The sequence below is a fragment of the Cavia porcellus genome, unplaced genomic scaffold, assembly GCF_034190915.1.
Source record: "Cavia porcellus strain 051 isolate PalLab524CR breed Dunkin Hartley unplaced genomic scaffold, mCavPor4.1 scaffold_19, whole genome shotgun sequence".
NCBI classification, from domain to species: domain Eukaryota; kingdom Metazoa; phylum Chordata; class Mammalia; order Rodentia; family Caviidae; genus Cavia; species Cavia porcellus.
Window position 1 is genome coordinate 3,678,168 of NW_026947502.1, and position 22,890 is coordinate 3,701,057.

The 22,890-nt window shown below is 34.7% G+C and overlaps 1 protein-coding gene across 18 annotated transcripts in view; it reads right to left on the reverse strand.

Annotated features, from left to right (window-relative positions):
* Rapgef6 (Rap guanine nucleotide exchange factor 6) overlaps positions 1–22,890 on the reverse strand; it is a 221,301-nt gene that overhangs the window by 138,959 nt on the left and 59,452 nt on the right. For 16 of the 18 annotated variants that reach the window (XM_063230567.1, XM_063230557.1, XM_063230561.1 and 13 more), the window contains one exon: positions 14,365–14,434. The exons of the other annotated variants lie outside the window; for them this stretch is intronic. In XM_063230567.1, coding sequence (XP_063086637.1) covers positions 14,365–14,434 — 70 coding nt within the window. The remainder of the gene's footprint in view (positions 1–14,364; positions 14,435–22,890) is intronic. 18 annotated transcript variants of the gene reach the window in all.

Sequence of the window (22,890 nt, forward strand, 5' to 3'; positions counted from 1 at the left end):
CATCTTCCTCTCTGGAGCTAAGAAGCAAGGCTCAATGTGAGGACCAGAGCTTCTCCAGAAGAACCAATGGTTCAAACAGCAACACGTAGAACCTACAAAACCCTAATACTTCAATGCCTTTCTTTTTCTTCTCCACATCTATGTTTATTCTGCCAACATTCTTCAGGTGGAACATCTACGCTCAGTGCCCTGCTGATTTTACTGAGCTGGCGTTAAGTTGCCCACCAGTTCTTAATTTGCTCATTAAACAACTAATGAGCAAAATCAAAGAGTTAAAAAAGTCTTTCAAAGTAGAAATGTAAGTTAACCTTAGAAAATATCTAAATTTCAAAATATTAGGAATATCAAATAGACAAAATGACTTATTTGCATGAGTGTAAATGATTAAATGTCCTCAAAAAGTTCTAACTGAATACAACTAAAATATCATATATAAATGTTTAAATGTTGTGTTAAAAACTATGTGAAAATTTTTAAAAATAAAACTTTATAAACATGAAAGCGTTTCAGCTTGATGATTCAGAGCAATAAGAGAAACTGGAGAAAATAATCTTCCCAAGTTAGAAAATCCAACAGGAGATCCACTCATACAGCCAGTCCCAAATAGCTATAATCTAATTAGAAGAGATGAGCAGGGTGTAGGCAGAAGAGGACATGAAGATAACTTGCCTGATACTAACAGAGGGGAGCAACCAAATAAAAAACCTTCCACCTGAGAATTCAGAACCACAACCCATCTCTCATGCAAGTCTACAGTTTAAATTCATAAAACCTTAAACACAAAGTCAATTTAAAGAGGTTCAGGACATTATCAGTAACTGGCAAAAACAAATACAAAGTCTTGTAAAAAGGTAACTTGAGCTGGGCTGGTTGCATACTCCTGTACTCCCAACTAATCAGGAAGCTGAGGCAACAGGGTGCCAAATTGAAGGCCAGCTGGCAACTTAATGAGAGTCTGTTGCAAAACAAAACAGGGCTAGGATGTAGCTCAGTGGTAGAGTATGTGCCTACAATGTCCTGAACTCACTTCCTAAGTGCTGCAAAAATGAAAATCCAAACCAACAGTACCAAAAAACAACACTACCATCTGAATGCGAAGAAACCTAATTATGAGAGGAAAGGATGAAAAATTAGGGGCTGGGGATGAAGGATGAACAAATGGTAGTCCAATGACACAGCATATTCTTAGCATGCATAAAGTCTTTTGGAAGTATCATCGTGTCTTCATTACTTTTCTCTTGCTGAGACAAAATACCTGACACCCAAAGTTAAAGAAGGAAAGGTACAAAAAATGTGGTAACAGATGAAGAATGCCTTTGATAAACCCATTGGTAGACTCAACTAAGTTGTAAAATGAGAAACTTAAAAGATAACCCAATGAAAAAGAAAAAAAAAAAGATAACCCAATGTAAATCATCCAAACTGAAACAAAGGAAGTATTAAGAACAATGAAAGAACTAAATGACATGTTAAGATGCAACTAGAGGGCTGGAGATTTAGCTCAGTGGCATAAGCACCTGGCTGGCAACTGCAAGGTCATGAGGTTCAATCCTTGGTACCAAAAAAAAAAGATGCAACTAAAGGTAATTAATGACTTGGAAAGATGAATCCAAAAGAATTACTCAGACTGAAGCATAAAGTCATGAATAGGTGAAATATGAGAAAGCAAGCTTTAAAAGATATACAGGAGAGGATGAAAAGATATACTGTATGTTTAAAACAAAATTCAACAAGGTATTAGAAAAGGGAACAAAATAATGTCCAAAGAAAAATGAAAGAGTTTTGGTCAAAAAGCATGCCCTAAGTGACCAACAAATTCAAAGTAGAATTTAAGAACTATAACAAATTCACAGAGAAAAAATAAATACAAGTTTTAACAAGCCCAGAGGAAAAATGTAAATTTAATACAAAATGAGGAAATGACTAATTCACTTATCAAAAAAATAATAAATGTCAGAAAGTAGTCAAAGTGTGATTATGCTGAGAAAAATTAATTTTCTTCTTAAAATTACATTTATGGAAGACTCTCCAAGGGTGAGACACCATAAAGGTATTTTGAAACAAATAAAAATAACATACCAGCTTTAAGTTACTTCTGACAGAACTTGCTTTGAGAAATCCCAGTCTAACACATTTCTAGTTCCATGCCTTCTACAAGCCATGAATTCCTGCAAGCTATGCCCTATTAGTGGAAGAATGGGACTTTTTCACCCTAACTGGAGCTTCATATTCAGTAGGAATAGTTGTAAGTTCCTAAGTTTTTACGATAAACAGCTTTTGCCATATTTTTTAAATTAAGGTGGACTAATTTAGTAAAAACTTTTCTTAAAGTGTTTAACACTGTTTAATGAATTTTATTTTTACATTTATTTTTAAAGTTATCAAAAACGCAAAAAATTCCAGGTAGGACTTAACAAATCTGTTAGTAGTGTCAAAGGAACTGAAAACGGGAGTGGGGCAGAGCAGTATGAATTAATAAACACAGGAAGGACAAGAACAAGGTGACAGTGAGCATGTGCTGAAGATACTCACAGAGAGACTGGATGAAACTTTAATCTTAATGCCTAGATGAAAAAACCCAAAAGGATAAGATTATATATCCATCTCTTTCCTCCCTTAGACTGTCTGACTACCCCCGTCAACGGCACCTGGTTCCTCGCCTTCACCAGCACTCATCTGAGCCTCCTTCAGACTCCGTCACAACAGTCTCTTTTTCAAGGAGCTGATGTTCTGTGCTGCTTCTAATTTACCCTCATCCCTCATCTCCCCTGGTTTGTTTCATTCCTTCCTTTCCAGTGGAGAACCTGTTTTTTGTTTTATCTGGGTTGTCTCCTTTCATCTTTCCAGACCTGGAAGAAGATGCTCACATTCCCACTCTTAGAATCAAAGCCATTTTGCTTGGGTCACATATTCCTAGACTGCGCTGGAGCCCAGAAGGTACCACACTTCGAGCAGCACACTGAGGAGGAATATGTGCAAGGTAATTTTATCCTATCGTTATAACCCCGCTGGAAGTCACAGTTCAAGTCAAATCTCGAGTATATCTGTAAATCATTTCATACTTGTTTTTCTCCAGTTCACTTTTGGTTCTGCAACCAGGTTAACATGTTCACAATAGGATCAGAATTCGTGTTTTGCTGCCAAGTGACTGTGATTTGAATATGATCGCTCCCATCAGTTTGAACCACCAGTAGTGCATGCATGACTATCTCATCAGGTCAGTGGTACCACTTCTTAGGGGTCTCAAATTACAATGATGCAAACAAAAGCACTGATTTAGCAGAATGGATGGCATCATGTTACAATTCCTCAAGAAAAACATTAAAATGGTATAAAAATTGTTATATAGCTAATTTGTGATATAGCAGTTTTAAGTGCATTCAAGTAGACACACCAGCAATGGGGTACCTGTAAGATTTCCATGTTAAAATGTATAGAATTAATTAGATAAACTATTCATGAATGTAAATTTAATAAGATGTTTGACTATTGCAATAATTTTTAATTGTATGAATAGGATTAATCTTAATATTTAGGCAGTAATTTTTCAAATTCAAGCAACTAACTAAGTCTGGTTCATTTGCAGACTTATTTATTAGTAAAAAGACTGACAAAAGTGTTTAGGTCCATTTGTACTACTAGTGGTACAAGCTGCTCAATGGGACAGCTATGCATATACCACCAGTGGTTCAAGCCAATGGGCTATAAGTTAATATCTGGAATCTAGTGAGCAATCATTCTGCTATGATGACCTGGGCAATTCTCTCATTAATGCACTGAAGTTGAAAACCCTTATAAATGGAGAAAACCACAATTTTACCACACCTCAAGAAGATTGCTTCGCATCAGTCTTCTTGACAAGTGTTGAGGTCCCCAATGAATACATGAGAATTGAAAAGTGAGGGTCTGTCTGTCTTGTTGCTAATATTGTTAGCCATTGCTTTTAATAAGGTGCCTCAAAATGCCAAAAGATAAAGGTAGATGTGATGGCATACATCTGCAATCCATGCACTCTGGAGGATGAGCCAGGAGGATCACCATGAGCTACACGGTAAATATAAAATGAATATAAAATAAATTTATATTCATGAATAGTTTTTCAGCAATTAATTCTCTACATTGAAGTCAGCCTGAGCTACATAGTGAGTTCAAGAGCAGCCTCTATACAGTGAGAGCCTGTCTCAAATAACGAAGACCAACACAAAGTTGAAAGATATATCCGAAGATCAAAAAAACTTCACACATATATCTCAGGTGATTTTAATAATGGGGAAAAGGTTTCAATTTTTAATCTTCCACTCTTAGTGGTCTATGTGAAGAAGCTAACTATTGCCCCAAATTAGCAACACAGCCCCAACTACTCAGCCCCTCTTTTCAAAAAGTCTAGTTTTTTCATTGACACAAGAATTGCATTTATTTATGCGGTATTAATCATCAGATAATAATGCTAAATACTTTTAAGAGAATTAAAAAAAACATGTGTTGATGCTGACATTTTCTACTGAAATTTTAGAGTGGAGTTTGTACTTAACATCTCCAATTTTTGGTTGTTGTTTTTGGTTTTTTGAGACAGAGTCTCACTGTGTAGCCCAGGCTAGCCTCAAACTCTTGGACATCTTCCCGCCGGTGCTGGGATTATAGGCATGCACTACCATGTTTTATAACAACTCTTATGCTAAACATGATCTAATATTTATATGTATATAATTTAGTTATAAATTTTCATTTACAGAATTTCTTTTTATAATATATGTCTTAGCTTTCCTGTCATGCAGCTACCTAACCACACTAAACCTTCTGAAATTATGAGTCAAATTTCTTGTTCTTTAAGTTGTCATTATCTAATACTAGGTTTTAGTGATGAGAAACCTGACTAATACAGAATACTGGTACCAGAAGTGGGGCTGTTCTTGTAACTATATCTGACCACACGTGGTTTAGAAGTTTTGGAAATAGTTTGTGAGAAGAGTTTGGTGAAGTTTTAAGACAAAGCTTAGAAAAATCCTAGAATGTTATAACCCGTACTTCTTGGGCATACTAGTCAGAGCTCAGAAGTCCAGAAGGTTGACAGGAATACAGACAGTAAAACTTAGGTTCATGAGGTTTTAGATGAAAAGGAAGATCTTACTGGAAACTGAACTAGAGGCTATGCACATTACATCCTGACAAAGAAACTGTCTATGTTCTGTCCACGTCATAAGACTTTGTGTGAGACTGAACTTAAAGGTGGTGGATTAATCTGCAAAGGAAATTCAAAGCAGCTGTGTGGCATGAGTGGTGCTGGTTGTTTCTAGCCAGATTTACAGTGGGAATTAGGAAGGCAAAGGACAAATGAAAAATGTGGAAACTTTGCAGGCTGACCAAAAGGAATTATCTATAAAGTGGGGCCAAAGATAGTATGGTTGCTGACAAGATTAAGATTACAGATAATACAAGTACTCTGCACAGGGATAATAGAAAAGATGCTTTGAGGGCATCTCAGGGAATGGTCAGACTCCACCCATTCCAGGTTCAAGAGTGCAAATTAACTACTTTAAAAGACTGCCAAGAGAACCTAAAGTGTCTTATTCATATAGAGTGTATTAGGGAAGCATGTCTGAAGCTCAACCATGTAAGCACTCAGAGGCCACTGCAGCCATGACGCTAAACTACTGCTTGAGCAGGCAGTGATATTTTTTCAGGTATGCAGAATACAAGACTTGTGTGGTCATGAAAGCTTCCACCAGATTTTAGAGGAAAGTTAAAGATGCAATGGAGACTTCAGGAAGCTGAAAATGCCAGGAATGTGGAATGTCACCTAAAGAAAACCACAGGCAGTCTTGAAGCCTGCTCAAGAGAGAGGTCACATGTACTACAACTAGAAAGGCCACAGGGGTGGAGCTAAGATATTTGGAGCTCACGTCACACTACAAATTATCCTGAGTGCTGGATGTGAACCCACTGGATTTAACATTTGCCCTGCCAGCTTTTGGTTCCATTCTTTTATTCTTTCATTCTGGAATAGTAATATTTACCCTGTATCACCATATGTCAGAAGTATACAACTTTCTTCTAATTTGTATAGTTCCTCACAGCTGAGCTGGCCTTGAGTCTGAGAGAAGACTTTGCAGCAATGCTATAACTGCTAAGACTTTGATGACTCTTAGGGATGCACTTTGCATAATGGGATGGACGTAAGCCTTTTGGGGGACATATTAGATCTAAGCATAATAACACAGAATTATATGTTATCTATACATATATACAACTTTAATAATAACAACATTAACAGTCTGGCTGCATAATCTTGGTTTCTAATAACATGTATATATTTACGCATGTGTGTTAATTATAGTAATTATATAGTTACCTGTCATGTGCATTCCACACACACACATATATTTTAAAAAACTGTAACAATGTCACTATTAGTACTGTGAGACCACTGCCCTTTCCATTCATATAACACATTTTGAATGTACAGAAAAAAATATCACCAGCAATAAAAATTCTTATTAAAATTATACCATACTTTTACATACATTCATTTTTATTTTGTTTGGAGGGATATTAATTTTTCTTTTGAATTGCTTTTAATTTTTCAAAAAGATTTATATTGTGCTATAATTAACTATTCCTTTCACAGGTTTTTTCCCCCCAAGTTGTTGGTTTTTTACTCTTTCAAAGGAACCAGGCACAAAACAATTATACCTCATGGTATTATTCACTCATTAAATTTGTAAGAAAAACAGGAAAATTAATAGCTGTGTGCTGGTTATCACTGTATCTCTTTTTGTTCAAATTATTTTTTTGTTTTTAAAACTAAAAATATCTTTTGTGCATTTGTTAGGTTTACATTTAAGTCTTCTTATGTAGCTATCAATCAAAATGCATTCTTTTTGGGGACCACATGTGTGTTATACCCCAATTTCTTGATCCCCATTTAAAAAATCTGGTGGGGTTTTTATGGAGACTACATTGAATTTTTAGATGAATTTCAAGTGAATTTGTATGCTACAGACACTGACTCTCTTAACTGATTTAGCAGAGCTAAACAACATGATTTTCTGTGTAGAGGTCACCTACAATTTTTGTTAATTTATGCTGATCTATATGGACTTTTTTACATTGTCAAAAGGTATGTTTATTAAATTCTATTTTCTAGTTGTTGTTCGTAAAGAAAAAACATGGCTGATTTTTATACATGAACAAGTATTCAGTGACCTTGTTAAAATGATGCATTAATTCCCAAAGTTTACATCTAAGTATTTTTTGATTTTTCTGCATGCAAATCATGTCATCTACAAGTAACAGTTTTAACATGTGCCTTTCCAATTTTCACCCTTGCCTGTCTTTACTGCATAGGCTCCCCCAGCTACTGGCTTTGGTCTCAGTGGGCTTTTCTGACACATTAATAAGTAATGGGAGAAAATTCTTCATTGCTCACCACAAAGTATCTGTGGATTCCTTAATGTTATGGAAGTGCCCTTCTCTTCCTAGTGTGCTAAAAGACTTTTAAATCATAAAAATGTTTTGATTATCAAACATTTTTCTGTATCCATAGAAATAATCACCTGATTTTTTGGTATAATTATACCAATATAATGAATTACACTGATTTTCAAATGCTAACACAAACTTTCAACTCCAGAAATATGATGTTTTATCTTATATATTACTCAGGTTTGATTCCATGCAATTTTAAAAGCTTTACATCTATTTTCATTTAAAAACTGACTTTTTAATGTCACATTTATGTAAGGACCTAGTTGGGCTTTGTTATCAAAATTAAAAAGTTTAAGTATTGCCAGGAGTGGTAGCATACAGGTGGAATCCCAGAACACTGGAAGGCTGAGGCAGGAGGATCTTAAATTCAAGCACAATCTGGGTAATTTAGCAAGGCTGTCTCAAGAGAAGGGTGGGGGAAGGACTGGGGATGTACCTTAGTGTGAAGGCCCTGGATTTAAGCCCTATAATACCACCCCCCAACACAAGAGGTTGGGGAAAATTCACCAGGAATGCTATGGTGGCCTTAGCTTCTAGATTGAACGGTATGCAATTATAGATTTACTTTCTTTTTGAGGCACTGGCTCTATGCATGTCTGCCAGTTTGGATATAATTTTTTTAGAATAATGTATGCAAAACTGCATGATTATATACATTAAATTTTTCATGATGTCCTGTATTATTTTTCAAAATGTACTTTGGATTTATAGTAACATATGAATCTTTCTACTACTACTGTTGGCTATGTAACTTCTGTTTTGCTGTTGATTAGTTTTAACAGAGGTTTATCAGTTTTATTAGTCTTTTCTGAAAACCACCTTTTGCTGCCTTTGTTCATTCTAGTTTGAATGCTTTTTATTGTCAATGACTAATTTTTAGTATTTATCTTTATTATTTCTTGTCATTTCCGTACGTATACTGTTTTTAAATTTCTTGACAGGGGTACTTAGCAACTGTCAACATTTCACCATAAAGCAATAATGAAGGTTTAAATACACAATCAAGAAAGCTTCAGTTGGGGCTGGGGATTTAGCTCAGCAGCATAAGCACCTGCCTTGCAAGCAGGCGGTTGTGAGTTAGATCCCTGGTACCAATAAAAAGGAGAAAGACAAAAAAAAAAAAAAGAAAGAAAGCTTCAGTTGAATTCCATACATTCTGAAATATCCTCTTCATTCAGATAAAGTATTTTCTAATTTCCATAGTTACTCTTCTTTGACATGTAGAGTCCTGAAATTCAAAAGCTGCAGTCTGTTCTAGCTGTGACTTTGTAGATTGCTTTTACCTTAATTTCATGGTCAGAAATTTTCAACTTTCAATTCTGAAATGTATGTCCCAGCATATAGCCAATTAAGCAGTTGAAAACTAGGCATATTTTGTTATTCACAAGGATAGTGTTCCCTATGTGGATATTAGGTAAACTGTGTAAATGATCAGGCTCATATCATCATCATTTATATATTTCTGATGTTTGTTTTCTTAGTTGCTTTTAGAAATGTTAAAATCTCTTACTGTAACTGAATGTTTAGTTTGCATTTTATTAATGAAAATTTTTGCTTTATTTATTTTGAAGCTGTATACACTAGATATGTAAAAGTTATGGGCTGTTTAATCTTGATACAATGACCCTTTTATCACTATGTAACAACATTCTTAAATAAATAATGCTTGTTGAACTGGATAAGCATGGTAGTACATGTCTGTAATCCCAATACTAAGAGGCTGAACCTGGAATTGAGCCTGAGTTAAAAAAAAAAAACTCAACTTCATCTCAAAGAAACAAACAAAGCAAAAAATCTACTTGCTTTACAGCATACTTTGATAATGGACATATACCAGATCTCCTTTAGTTACTGCCTGTATGGTGTATCTTTTTCCATCACTTTATTCTTTCTCATGCCATATTTGCATTGATGTTCTGAAGTGGCATACAGTTTTATTTATGTTTATACAATATTCTTGACAGATAATCACTATGCTACTATTTTTAATCACTTCCACAGCTCAATGGGGTTTGATCCCCATACCTTCTCTTCCCAGCATATCTGTCCTCTTTTTTCATCTTTTTAGTATACCACTGTCCAATGCTTTACTTTTAGCCTTCTCAAATCATTTGCTGTATGAAGGTCTCTTGTAAAAAGTACGTTTGAAGTCAAACTGCACATGTTGTGAGTTAACTAACTGCAAATCTCTGTCTTAGATAGATGAAGTCCATTTGCATTTATTATGACTAATAATTTTGCTCTCAATCCTGTGGAAAAATTTTATAATCATGTGTATCTGACATATTCTACTGTGAGATGTGTATTCTTGGACATATTTTTTTTTTCCTGCTGGTTACCGTTGTGCTTAAATCTTTTTTATGATGGTCTTTGTCTTCTTTTAATTTCAAGTATCTTTTTTGAAATATAACACATCATAAAATTAACATTTTAAGAAATGTACAAACTCAGTGGCTTTTGAAATATTAAAAAAGTCACATAACTAGCATTAGTATTTAGTTCTAGAATATTTTTATCATTGTAAAGAAAAACTTATATCCACTTACATTCATTCCCTATTCTTCCCTCCACGGACGCTGATACCTACTAATCTAATTTTGTCTCTGGATTTCCTTATTCTGACCATTCCATATAAATGGAATCCCATAATAGGTTACCTTTTTGTGTCTAGTTGCTACCATTTAACATGGTATTTTCAAAGTTTGTTCACATTATGGCAAGTATTAATTCTATGCCCTTCAAAAAGGACACAGGATATTTCATTTATTAGTTCACTCAGCTGATAGATATTCAGGCTGGTATTATGAATGATTTTAACGTATTTCTAAAAGCAACTAAGAAAACAAACATCAGAAATAAATAAATGATGATGATATTAATTGTAGATATTAATTTCACTACTGTGATACAGTAACTATTTTTAACTTCTGAGGAATGGCTTGTGTAAATCAGGTGCTTTACATTTTCAGCCATGTGGAATAGCCCTAGTTTCTCCACCCCACTTGCACCAGCTACCATTTGCCTATAAAATCTTTTATGATTTTTTTCAATTCTGGGAATTCTTTTTCAAGTTGCACTGAGTATGGCCTGTGTGTAGATTTGTTTTACTCTTGCTGTGCATTTTAGGAAATACTGCTGTGATACTGAGGGATTTACTGGGAGGTGACTACTTTCAGAAGTTAGATTAAAAAGTTAAATAACAAACCAAGAAAATCCTATAAAGCAATAGAGATTAAGTTACATAATCATGCCATTGGAAGAGTATTTTAATAAGAATGAACTCAAACAAAAATTCACGTGAGAAAAAAACAAAATCTATCCAAATAAATAAAAACTATTGTGACAAATGCATTTTATATATAAAGAAATGATAAATTTACAGCTGAAAAAGGCTTATCATAATGTGTCAGAATTAAGATAAGTAAACCATTAAGTGATCAAGAAGATGCTTGAATACATATATTCTCAAATCAATAATGTGGTTATTTAGATTCATATAAATATAGAATAAAACTAAATGATACACTTGCATTAAGCTATTGAAAGAATTCCAAAAAATTCTACCTGTATTGGATTTTTTTCTCCTATAATTCACAAAGCATTTCAAATCATGCTATCAATAAAATACAGTTCTGGAATTAAACTATTACCTGTATATACACATTTGAGGTAATATTTAGTGATTTTATACATTTTTTTTCCTAAAATATTTGAGAATAAACTGGCAATATACTGTTCCTTAACCCATATTTCCTAAGAACAAAGGTTTTTGTTTTACTTTATCACATTACAATCATCAAAATCAGGAATTTCAGTATTACCTAATTTGTAGTTCATGTTTAAATGTTATTAGTTGAGCCAACATCATTTTATAGTTACCCCCATAACAAGATACTACATTTAATTGCTATTTTTCTATTTTCTCCCTTAGTGTGGAACTGTTTAATCTTTCTGTGTGTTTCCTGATACTGGGATATGTAAAGAGTATAGGTCAGTCAATTTTCAATACATGCAAACATTTACACCCAAGTTTGTATTCCCAGCAGGAATTCATCACACAAGTCATGTTTTGCCTTCTCAGAGCATCACATCGAGAGTTGTGAAATATCAGTACGTGCCCTATGCTGGCCATAGCAATCACTGTTGTAAAGGTAGTACCTGCCATGTTTAGTGTTCTTTAAAGATTTTCTAACTCAGTAATTCCTCTACTACTTGTTAGTTGGCATTCTACCCTCAGAAAGTTTCTTCTTCTCCTAACTCATTCATTCATTCATTCATTCATATTGTTAGGACTTATAAATTCCCATATTAGATATTGGGGTAGCATTAATTATTATATATTTTTACTTAGATTTCCAAGTGTCCTAGATTTGGCCAACAAGAGTCCTTTCAGACTGGCTCCTGTGTTTTTTCCTGGGCCTTTATAATTCTCTGAATACTTCCCTACTTCCCTACATTGTGAAGTGGGTAATAGAAGATTTTATATTAAGGGAAGAGAGAAGTATGCAGTGTGCAGGGGTCAAATCCTTGTACATTTAAATTGTGTGTGTTTGCATGTGTTAGTGTTCTAGCTAGTAATGCTTTCTATAATACTATGGCCAAACAAGTCTTAAACTACCTTATGTGTAAATACACACACTGATAGTAACAGAAGCCAACAAGTTCTTGCTGTTAGTAAAAGAAAGTATAGTAGTAAAAAGATGCAGAATAAACTCAGGTTTTTATTTGTTTTGTCTTTTTTTTACACAGGGTTTCACTATGCAGTTCAGGCTTGCTTTAAACTCGCTTTGTAGCAGGCTGACCTTGAACTCACAGGGATGTTGTTCCTCCCTCAGCCTCCCAAGTACACCACCACACTCAACTGAATTCAGGGTTAACACAGATTCACAGATACAAAGAGATACTTTTTTTAGTAGCGTGGGGGCCCATGTCTGTTATTCCAGTACTCCAGCACTCACTCCAGCACTCAGGACACTAAGGTAGGAGGATCACCCTGAGTTTGAGGCCAGCCTGGGCTACAAGAGTTTAAGAACAGCCTAAACTACACAGAGAATATCCTGTCTCAAAAAACAAAACACAACACAAAACCGAAAGAAAAGAAAAAGTAATAATGTAAGAGTGTGTGTACATATGCATTGTTTCCCAGCTTTTTCCACTGAGAGGTCCTAGAAGCAATGGAAAACCTGGAGCAGCAAGTACAACTGACAGTTGATCTTAGATTCTAAATACTTTCCTCTCATAAAAGCAAGCAGGTCCCATTAGAGAAAAGGCAAACTCAGGTTTGGGACAGGGATATGAGTCTGTAGCATCTTATACTAGAAGTGATTTTTATGATTTTTCCTTTTCTTCTACTTTATATATAAAAAATTATAAAATATTCATAGTAAGTTTTAAAACATAATACTGGAAGATTGAAGTAAAGGCATTATTCTTTCCTACACAGTGTGAGATACACCAACGAAATAAATTTTAAAAATGAATTCTTTCTGGGAAGTTTTTTGATTTGTTCCTAAATACATGAGAATTCTAAGGTCCTACAAGTTATTCCAAATATTCAATGCTTTCACAAAGTAAATATGAAACAACACATACTTCCTGCCTTGAACAAACTTGAGATCACACAATGCTGAGTACGTCCTATGCACGTAGCCCTTGCAATACAGCAGTTTCCACCCTCCAAGCTTCCATTTTGTTTTCTGCCATTTCAGTTATCAGCACGCACAAAAAGCTAATGAGTACAGCATAAGGAAATATTATGCAAGATAGACCACATTTACTTTTAATACATTATTAGTTATTACTGTTCATTTCTTACTGGGCCTACTTTGAAAGTCAGACTTTATCAAGGTACATATGGAGACATCAGCACTACAGCCATGTAGGACTTGGTACTACCCACAGTTTCAAGCACTCAGGAGGATCTTAGAATGTGCCCTGTAAGGGTAAGTGTGTCTGATGTACTATGGGAGATATAAACCAAGCAAGGTACTATTTTTGACTTTTGGGAGCTTAAAATTCCTCGTTTTTATGGAATGTAGGAAAGTACACTTGAGGTTACCTAGATGACCCAGTGTGGGGATAAAAAATCTACTTGAAATGTCAATCTGACTGGAACACCATGAAATGCAAAAGTGATTTACTTAGCTTTGAGTGTTGACATTAAAAAGCTTTAAAAGTCAGACTTACTTCCTAACAGTTCAAATCAAATCAGAGGATCTGATGATCTACATGAGATGGCGGTGGGACAATGTGATTTCCTAGTAAGGTCGTCTTAGAACAAGGTAAACGGTAGTGTTGTTCTTAATTCTGCTTATGTTTAATACATTTACAAAACAGTGAGATATTCAAAAGTTACATCAACCATCTAGCACTCTTAAGAAAAAAGTGAAGAGTAATTCCTGAAATAATCCTTAAATGAAAACTTATCCCAAATAACTAAAAAGCAAAAGCATTAAGATCCAAGTCATACTTTTCTTGGATCTACTTGTATGTGTCTATTTTTTCCCACTTCTTTTCCTCTAGTTCAGGGAACAGACTCTAGATGCTCAAAGTCTATTGACTACATTCAATAAAAAAGGAGAGAAACTTGAAAATCATGGTCCTTTTTAAAAAAATTTTTGTTTTAATTTCCTGGTGAACTGGGTAAAAAGAATCACCAAATATGGAATATGTTATATGTAACTGTATTGTGTTGTCACAAGATGCAGAAACAGTTTTGAGACGAAAATGTATAAACTTGTTGTATGGTTCTGATTCTACTTATTAAAATATCTAAAAAGTCACAGTAATGGAATAGCCTAGAGTGTTTAAATCCTATTACATTTAAAGTTAAAAATGAAGCATATCAATAAACAATTCAGCATTCTTTAAAATTCTTACCACAATCATTTCTGAAGGCTCTAATACAAGACAATCACATCCTCTTTTTCCTCCAAACTGCTTACCAAAACTATAAAAACAGAAAAACAATTTCTTTAGCAGAGGTTATAAGAATACCGGTATAGAAAAAAAAATAAACAATAAAAATCTCTGAGATTCACCAAGAAATTCTGACCCCTCTCATTACTAAGATTTTCTTAAAGAAAAAAAGCAAACACAAATAAAGTCTTTCCTTTTAGTTGCCCAGATATAACAGACCCTAATACAGCTCTATATGAAAATTCTTTTTGAATTTCTGTTTTCAGTCCCTAAAAGTAACTATATAAGATACTTGTATAACCTCAAATTCTGCACATCTGTCAATACATGTTGAATTTAAAGGAAAACACACCTAACAAAGAATGACAGCATAATTATAAAATGTTTTATAAAAACAAGTTAATGTATTAGACTACAGATATTTTAAAACTTTAAAAATACTAACATTTAAGTAAGTAAAGAAATGTATTTAAACACAAAGATGTCTCAAAACAAAGCATAGCAGTCACTGGTTATCTCTGGAAAAAACTAAAACTGGATCATCAACATTAAAAGAAAATATGAATATTTTTATATTCTTGGTGTGATAGATTTCTAAGCAAAAAAAAGCAATCATTAAGATAATGAAGTTTATTTTAAAATATAACTTTTTAAAAAAGTGAGAACAATTTTTTTTTTTTATCGGTACCGGGGATCGAACTCACGACTGCCTGCTTGCAAAGCAGGTGCTTATGCCATTAAGCTAAATCCCCAGCCCAGTGAGAACATTTTTAAAAACTTGCAGATTATATGGGACACAAAGGGTACCAAAATATGCAATGTGCTTAGACATTATAAAGCAACTTTATTACAATATTTCAAATTAGTACCATGGCAAATTATTTTTAAAATGTATAAATAAAATAATACTCCAAAATAATCACTGGGGAAAATCCCATGAGTAACAAAAGCAAAATACAAAACACAGAAAGAAAAAAATCCCTTAAACACAGAGTGATTTATTTTTTTAACAGAGTGATTTATAAAGAAAACTATTTTATTCATAGATTAGAAATAGTGTTTAAATTAAGGCAGTGACAAAACATACTAATGGAAGGCTCAGTATAATAAAAACAATTTTCTAAAAAGTACTTATGAACATGTAATAGTTGTAACATAATTCTAATCAAAAACCATGTAAAATCACATCTTGCACATAACCTATCACTTTTGTTTCTTGTAAAGCAGAACTGTATTCTTAGCTTTCCCATATTCTTACATAAAACCAAACATGTAAAATGAACGTTTTGAGATACTGGAAAGTAGGACAAAGCCATGATCCCTAAGAAACAAGAAGCTAACATGATCTTTATAATAACCCCATTTTCTACCTACTAGCAATCTCTAGGCATTAGCAAGAGAAGAACCCTAACAAAGCTTGACAATCTGAGAAGCAGGTATGGGTAACGAGACAAAGAAAGATGCTTTGAATTTGCATGGCAGAGTATTAGAAAGGAGGGAACAGGGAAGAGAGAAGAAGAAGGAAAAGAGGGAAAGGGGAAGAAAGAACAAACATGCATGAAAGAGTGCATGTGTGAACTGCTCTTGTGTGCACTTCAGAAATCTTCAGCAAGGTTCCCTTGACTCCAGGTGAGTACTGCATAGTGCATATGTAAAAAACAAATCTAAAAGTCAAATTAGATGATGAATGTGACCAAAAAGTATATCTAAAATGTACCAATAAAATTAAATCCTGAAAAAAATCAAAGTAGAAAGACAGTGGGATAGGAACTGTATCTCCTTAGTAATGTGACAGATTAGTCCTACGGTATTTGCTCAAATTTAGAAGACTCAAAATAATCAAAGAGACTTTAATTAGCTAAATTATCTGGCAGAACAAAGCCCCATACTTTTGATATCTGAGAAAACAACAACAACAAAGTAGGCAAGCTAAGAAACAGAACTCCATAATCCATATCCTAGAGAAAACCAATCAGTAAAAAGAGATCCAGAACTCTCAGAAGACAATCAACAGACAAGAAAAGGGAAACAAGTGTTTCTAAGTATGTTCTATATGTTCAAAAAGAGATAGAGACTTGATACAGAGAGAAACAGAGGATATATATTTAAAAAAAAAACTAGAAGCAGGCATGGTGGTACACACTTGTAATGCAAGCACTCATGAAAGATTATGCCTGAAATCATCATGAGTTGGAGGCCAGCCTGGACTGCAAAGCAAGACCCAGTCTCAACTTCCTCACCCCAAATCTGGACTATTCCATCACATCACATATGCAGAACATAAACTGTGATAGAAAAATATTATGAATGTTTACATTTTTAAAAATATTACATTGTCATTAATCCCTCTCAGATACTCCCTGTAGTTTCAAACACTCCTTTTCCACCATTTTTGTTGCTTTCTGAAGTAGTTCTAGAAGTCTTCTTTCATGTCTTTACAAACTGTGATTTTAAAAAAAAATGCAGTAAATGCTGCTGAGGAGTACCATACAATGGAAAGGTAGGTCCATTTTATACACTGGATCTTGCAACAAGCAAATACTGGCTCTTCTCTAAAATCAAAGTGAGCTTAGAAGACAAGTATTTTGAATCAACTCCGGAAAAAGGGGGAGGGGGTATTTTGAGGGGAGATTAACAGTAATGTATCTTTTATTGTCATAAACATTACAAAATTTAAATGCACAATGTACTTTTCAATCACACCCTTATATATAAGGTCTGGTTGTCTTTCTTTTTTAAACAATGTTAAAATTAGGGAGCACCTTCAGGAAATTCAATTTGGGGGCTGGGGATTTAGCTCAGTGGCATAAGCAGGCAGTCGTGAGTTCGATCCCTGGTACCAATGAAAAGGAAAAAGACCAAAAAAAAAAAAAAAAAAGAAAATTCAATTTGATCTACCCATTATAGAATTTCCCATCTACTTTCTATTAGTATTATCAAGTTTTGATCAGTACCTAGGTTAAAAAAAAGGGTTAACAGTATTGAAATAGGCATTTTATAATTTTATTACTCTTACTGAATTTATCAGTTGGTATACTGAAAAAAAGATAAACTCTCCTTCATTAACTATTTGAGTTTCTGAAACTGTAATTTATGAGGCAGAATAAATACTTCATACAAATGATGATATAAAGTAAACTATTTTAAAAACTACTAGAAATGTGTGAATTTAGCAAGAATAAGTAGTTCAAACCTCGGTATCTAAAAAAACTATTTTAACATGTATTAGTAACTAATCAGAAAATAAAAATTCCTTTAATTTCATTAAAAACAGGCAATGCTAAAGAGATACATTATCAAATACGTGTATCTACAAAATCACAAACTAAGCTGGGTTTGGTGGTATGTGCCTATTGTTCCAGATACTTGGGAGGCTAAGGGAGGAGGATTACTTGAACCCAAGAGCTTAAGGCCAACCTGGGGAATTTACAACAACATGAAGAGTGGGGGGAAAAAAAAGACGATCAGAAACTAAACAACTGTAAAACACTGCTGTGAGAATTTAAAGAAAATCCAAATAAAAAAGGACATCTCCTGCTTACAGACTGAAAAAGTTCCATTATAAAATGGCAATTTTCTTTAAATTGTTCTATAGATTCAATGCACTGCAATTACAGTTTAAAACCCATAGAAAATTGTCTTGGAATACTGATGTAATGAGAGTCTGAAATTTACATGTGACAGCTGAGAGTGGTGGCGTATGCCTGTAATCTTAAAACTTGGAAGGCTAAGTCAGGAGGAGTGCTGCAAGTCTGAGGTCAGCCTGGGTTACATAGTAAGACCTACTCTCTTTGAATCAAACACACACAAACCCCAAATAAAATTTACATGGGAATGTAGATAATCTAAAATAACTAAATTTCATGACAGAACAAAGTTGGAATATGTACATAATTAAACTGCAGAACATACTATTGAGGATAAAAGTATTCTGGGCACGGCATAATGAAGAAGAAAAGGAAACCCATAGAAATAGTTCAACTGCTTTTATCACAAAGACAGCAAAAGTAGTCAGTGGGAAGTGACCTTTTGTATTAATGGTGCTAGAAAAACTACCAATATAGAAGATAACTTAACATAAGCAAACAAATTAGAAATGTATCAGACATAAACAAAAAGATTATGCCTATTAAAATTCTCCACATTTTTTTGTACTAGCCTTTGTACTAATGATAGTAAGTCCACTTCTACATCCAGAAGTCTACCTTGAGTGGCTTCAGATTTCATCATCTCTGTCCATGTTTATTTGACAATCTGGTGATTTTTTTGTATATTGTTTCCTAATATGGTACATGGTATTAATTGATTTATGTATCAATAACCCAGGTATCCCGGGATAACCTCAACATGGTCATGGAATATAATATATTCCTGGACTCTGTTTGCTATTATGTTGTTAGTGAATCTGCATATATATTCTTCATATCGATCTGGAATTGTCCTTTCTTGTCATATCTATATAGTCTGGCATTGGTGGCAGTAATATAAAATTTCACAAAAATGAGTCCAAAGCATTCTCACTTCCCCTATTTTTTAGGAGTTTGTATACAACGTCTAATAATGCTTATTTTTAAAAGCTTTCAGTAATAAAGCCATCTGGGCCTGGGTTTCTTTTTTTTTGTATTCAAAGTTTCTGTTTCATTTTGAGACTGTTTTGGCAATATATGTCGTTGTAATATCTGCCCAATTTGTTAACATATATTTCATAAAGTTTTTATAATACTAATTTCTGTAGCAAAGATATATTCTCACCTGTCACGAATGATTTTGCAGTTTGTTTACATTTTTACAAAGTCAATCTAGATTTCTGGAAAGATGGCAGAGCAGTAAGCAGCAACAAATCAGCCTCTCCAAGATTCAGAATCCAGACAATGGGGTAGAAAAGAAGGAAGGAGGTGGATCCCTAGGACCCAAAAGGTATATGACTGGAAAGCTGCAGTCTAAAGAGAAACTGAAGAGACAGACTACAACACAGAAAAAGGAAGGGGCCATCTGTACTCTCTCTCCAGTTCCTGGCTCAGCAGAAAGGCAGATGGAATCTACAGAGGTACAGTGAAAGCAGGTGATGCCAGAGGCTGTCAGGGAGAAAAGTGCCAGTGGAATGGAGCTGTGCACTACAAAAGCTGGTGAGTGAGGCGGGTCCAACTGCCTGCCATGTCCCCTGCACAGAGGGCTTGGGTGGACGTCATTTTATGGAGGGGCCAACTGAACCTGCAACACAAAGCAGCTATGGGTGGGCTTCATCTCAGGGCTCTGAGGGTTAAACTCCCACAGTGACTGGGTGAGGGGCCACCAACCGCAGATGTCCACGGTTAGGGAGCGTGGTTGGGCCAGCCAGAGACACCCAGATTATTACAAAGGACTCGGGCCCACACCCCATGACTGAAGGCCAGGTTCAGCCTGCATTTCCGAAGATCCTAAAGTCCCAAATGGATCATCTAAGGAAAGCTGTAAGGTGGGTGCAAAGTGGGCCCAAGAGAGAAGTCCTGGGAGCCACAACTACAGAAAAAGCCACAAGGGTGGAGCCACCCAAGCCCTTTGGAACTCACAATGTGCCACAGACTGCTTTGGATGCTGCATGTAGAACTACAGGACTTAATGTTTGCCCTGCTGGATTTTGGACTTGCTTTGGTTCCAATCTTTTATATTACCATTCTTAACTTTTGGAATGAAAATGGTGGCAATTACCAGCACAGCACTGGGCTCTGACCACTCTTTTCTCTACCAACAACAGCAGAGTCACATCTTAAAGTAGACACCACCACAAAACTGTAGCCCCCAGAAGATAACCACAGGCTTGAAATCACAGAGACATTTTTTTCTTTGAAATTCTTTTTGTTCATTTGGTTTTTGCTCTTATTTTTTTGTGAGTGTGAACACTGTTTTTAGCTTTTTTCTGTTTTGTACTTCCATTTTTTCCTTTCATTTTCTTCATCAAATGTTTTCTAAGACTTGGGTAATCTCCCTTTATTCTTCAACCTTACCTCTAATGTCTTTCTCTTATTTCTCTGTATTTTCCTCTTCTCTCTTTAACATTTTCTCTCAATTACTTTTCTCTTATCTTTATGCTCTTTTTTTCTCCTCCTTGGCAGTTTTTTGTCCTATCTTTACCCTATTCTATAAACGCCTTTCTACTCACAATAAAATCCTTTGTACCATTTCTGTCTCCTCCTTCTCATATGACAGACTTTTAAGTTTTCCTTTTGCATACCCCTATTCCTAAACCTGAAACCTTTAATAGTATATCCATAGTGCATTATTAATCTTTTGATAGCTAACTATACAATTAGTGATGTATTCTTTTCAACAGAAATACAGCTAACTGCATCTGGTTCATATTAGCTCGAAGCCAATAATTCAGTTGCCTTACTGTTTATCATAATTGACTTTTTTTTTTTTCTCTAGGTATAAGGGTGGAATATAACTGGCTTTTGTAGTACATCAATAGCTAATTTGTTGGGGCAGAGGATTTAGCTCAGCGGTGTAAGTACCTGCCTTGCAAGTGTGCAGTCATGAGTTCGATCTCCAGTACAAAAAAAAAAAAAAAAAAAAAAAAGACAGGGTTGAAGATTTATCTCAGTGGCACACAAGTGTGAGGTCATGAGTTCAATCCCCCATACCAAAAAAAAAAAAAAAAAAAGCTGTCGCAGACAATACTACTGTAGCTGCTTCACTTGATATTAGTCGGATTACACAGTTGTCGCTATCTCTTAGCTATCAACAATCAGACTGCCTTTCTGGCATTAATAATACTACAGTATATTATCAGAGAAGTTGTTTGCTGGGATGCTTACAATGTATCTTCTTTCTGAAAATAACAAAGATAGACTCACAAGACCTTAAGGTAAGATTATAGTTAGCCCTACTGAAAGGACATCACTGAAAAACAAAAGAGATCTTTATACTAGCAAGAATGCCTTTAAGCTATAAGCTTCCACAAACTTCAGCACAAAACAAACACAACAGAAACATGCAAAGAAAAAATGACAAAACGTCTCCCCAAATCTCTTGCTCCCAAGGCCAGTGCAGGACAGCAAGGGACAGAACTATATAGGCCACACATCTGAATGACTCAAATGCAAAGCAGAGGTTAGAAAAACAGTTCAAAGAGATACTTGGTGGGATTAGAAGAGATACAACTAAACAATGGCTGTAATAACCAAAAAGATGCAAGAGCTATCAGAGGACACTAACAGAAAGCTAGGTGAGCTTAACAGAATGATTCACAAAACATGAATGACCAGTTCGCCAAAGAATTAAGAGTCCATGAAAATGTTTCAATTAGAAATCCAGAAGACTAAAAATCCTATTGAATGTATGGAACACAGGACGGATCAATGTGATGGAGGATTTCAGAACTACATGACAATGATGCCTTCAAGCACCCACTACTCAGATACCCTAAAAACACAGAGTACATGAAAAACTGACCCAACAACTGCTATGTGATTAAAACAATTAATCTAAAAATAACTACAATAAGTAAAAAATCGTTAGTCAACACAAATGGCATAAAAAATCTATTCACAAAAGCCCATCACAGGGATACAGTCTTAAAAGCTGTTAGCGAAAGGAACCAAATCTTATACAAAGATAAAACTCATCAGAATAGCAGCAGACTTCTCTACACAAACCTTAGAGGACAGGAGGGCTTGGCATAAAGTGTATCAAGCCCTAAAAGACAACAGCTTCCAAACCTGACCTATGTTAAAACTGATGGACAAATAAGGTATTTGTACAAGAAGGAGCACCTCAAGAAATTCAAGACCACCAAACCAGCATTCCAAAATATTCTCAAGGATACCCTAGAGAGGGACATGGAAGCCAACAGTGTCAACAGATCAAAAAGAATGAAAACAACTGGCAGTAAGAGGAGCTAAGCAAAACGGTGAAAACATGAGGAAATCAGCAATAGGAAAATAGTACAATAATAAGTCAGTACCTCAGAGTAATAATTCTCAATGAATGTCTTAATTGTCCAGTCAATCAAAGGACACAGGCAGAATGGATCAGGGAAAAAAAAAAAACAAAAAACCCAGTAATATGAATGCAGCATATAAGAAATACATTTAATTTAAAAAAATATGTATTAAAAATTGAAGGCTGGAAAACAATACTCTAGGCACGAGAAACCCAGAAAACTTAACAGCTGGTATCTTAATTTCAGATAAAGTGAGTTTTAAGTTAAGACTAATAGAAGAGACCAAAAAGGTAATAATATATTAGTTAATGGAACAACTCAACAGCAAGAGTTAATGATTATAAACACATACCCCCCAACTACCAGAACACTCAACATCATAAAATAAACACTACTGGAAATGGAAATATCAGATACATACTAATACAATGGGGGATCTCAATACCCAACTATCACTAGTGGACAGATTAACAAGGAAATATCAGTTTAACCAAATCTTTGAACAAATGAACTCAATAGGTATCTATGGAACGCTCCATCCAACAACAGAATACATATTTTTCTCA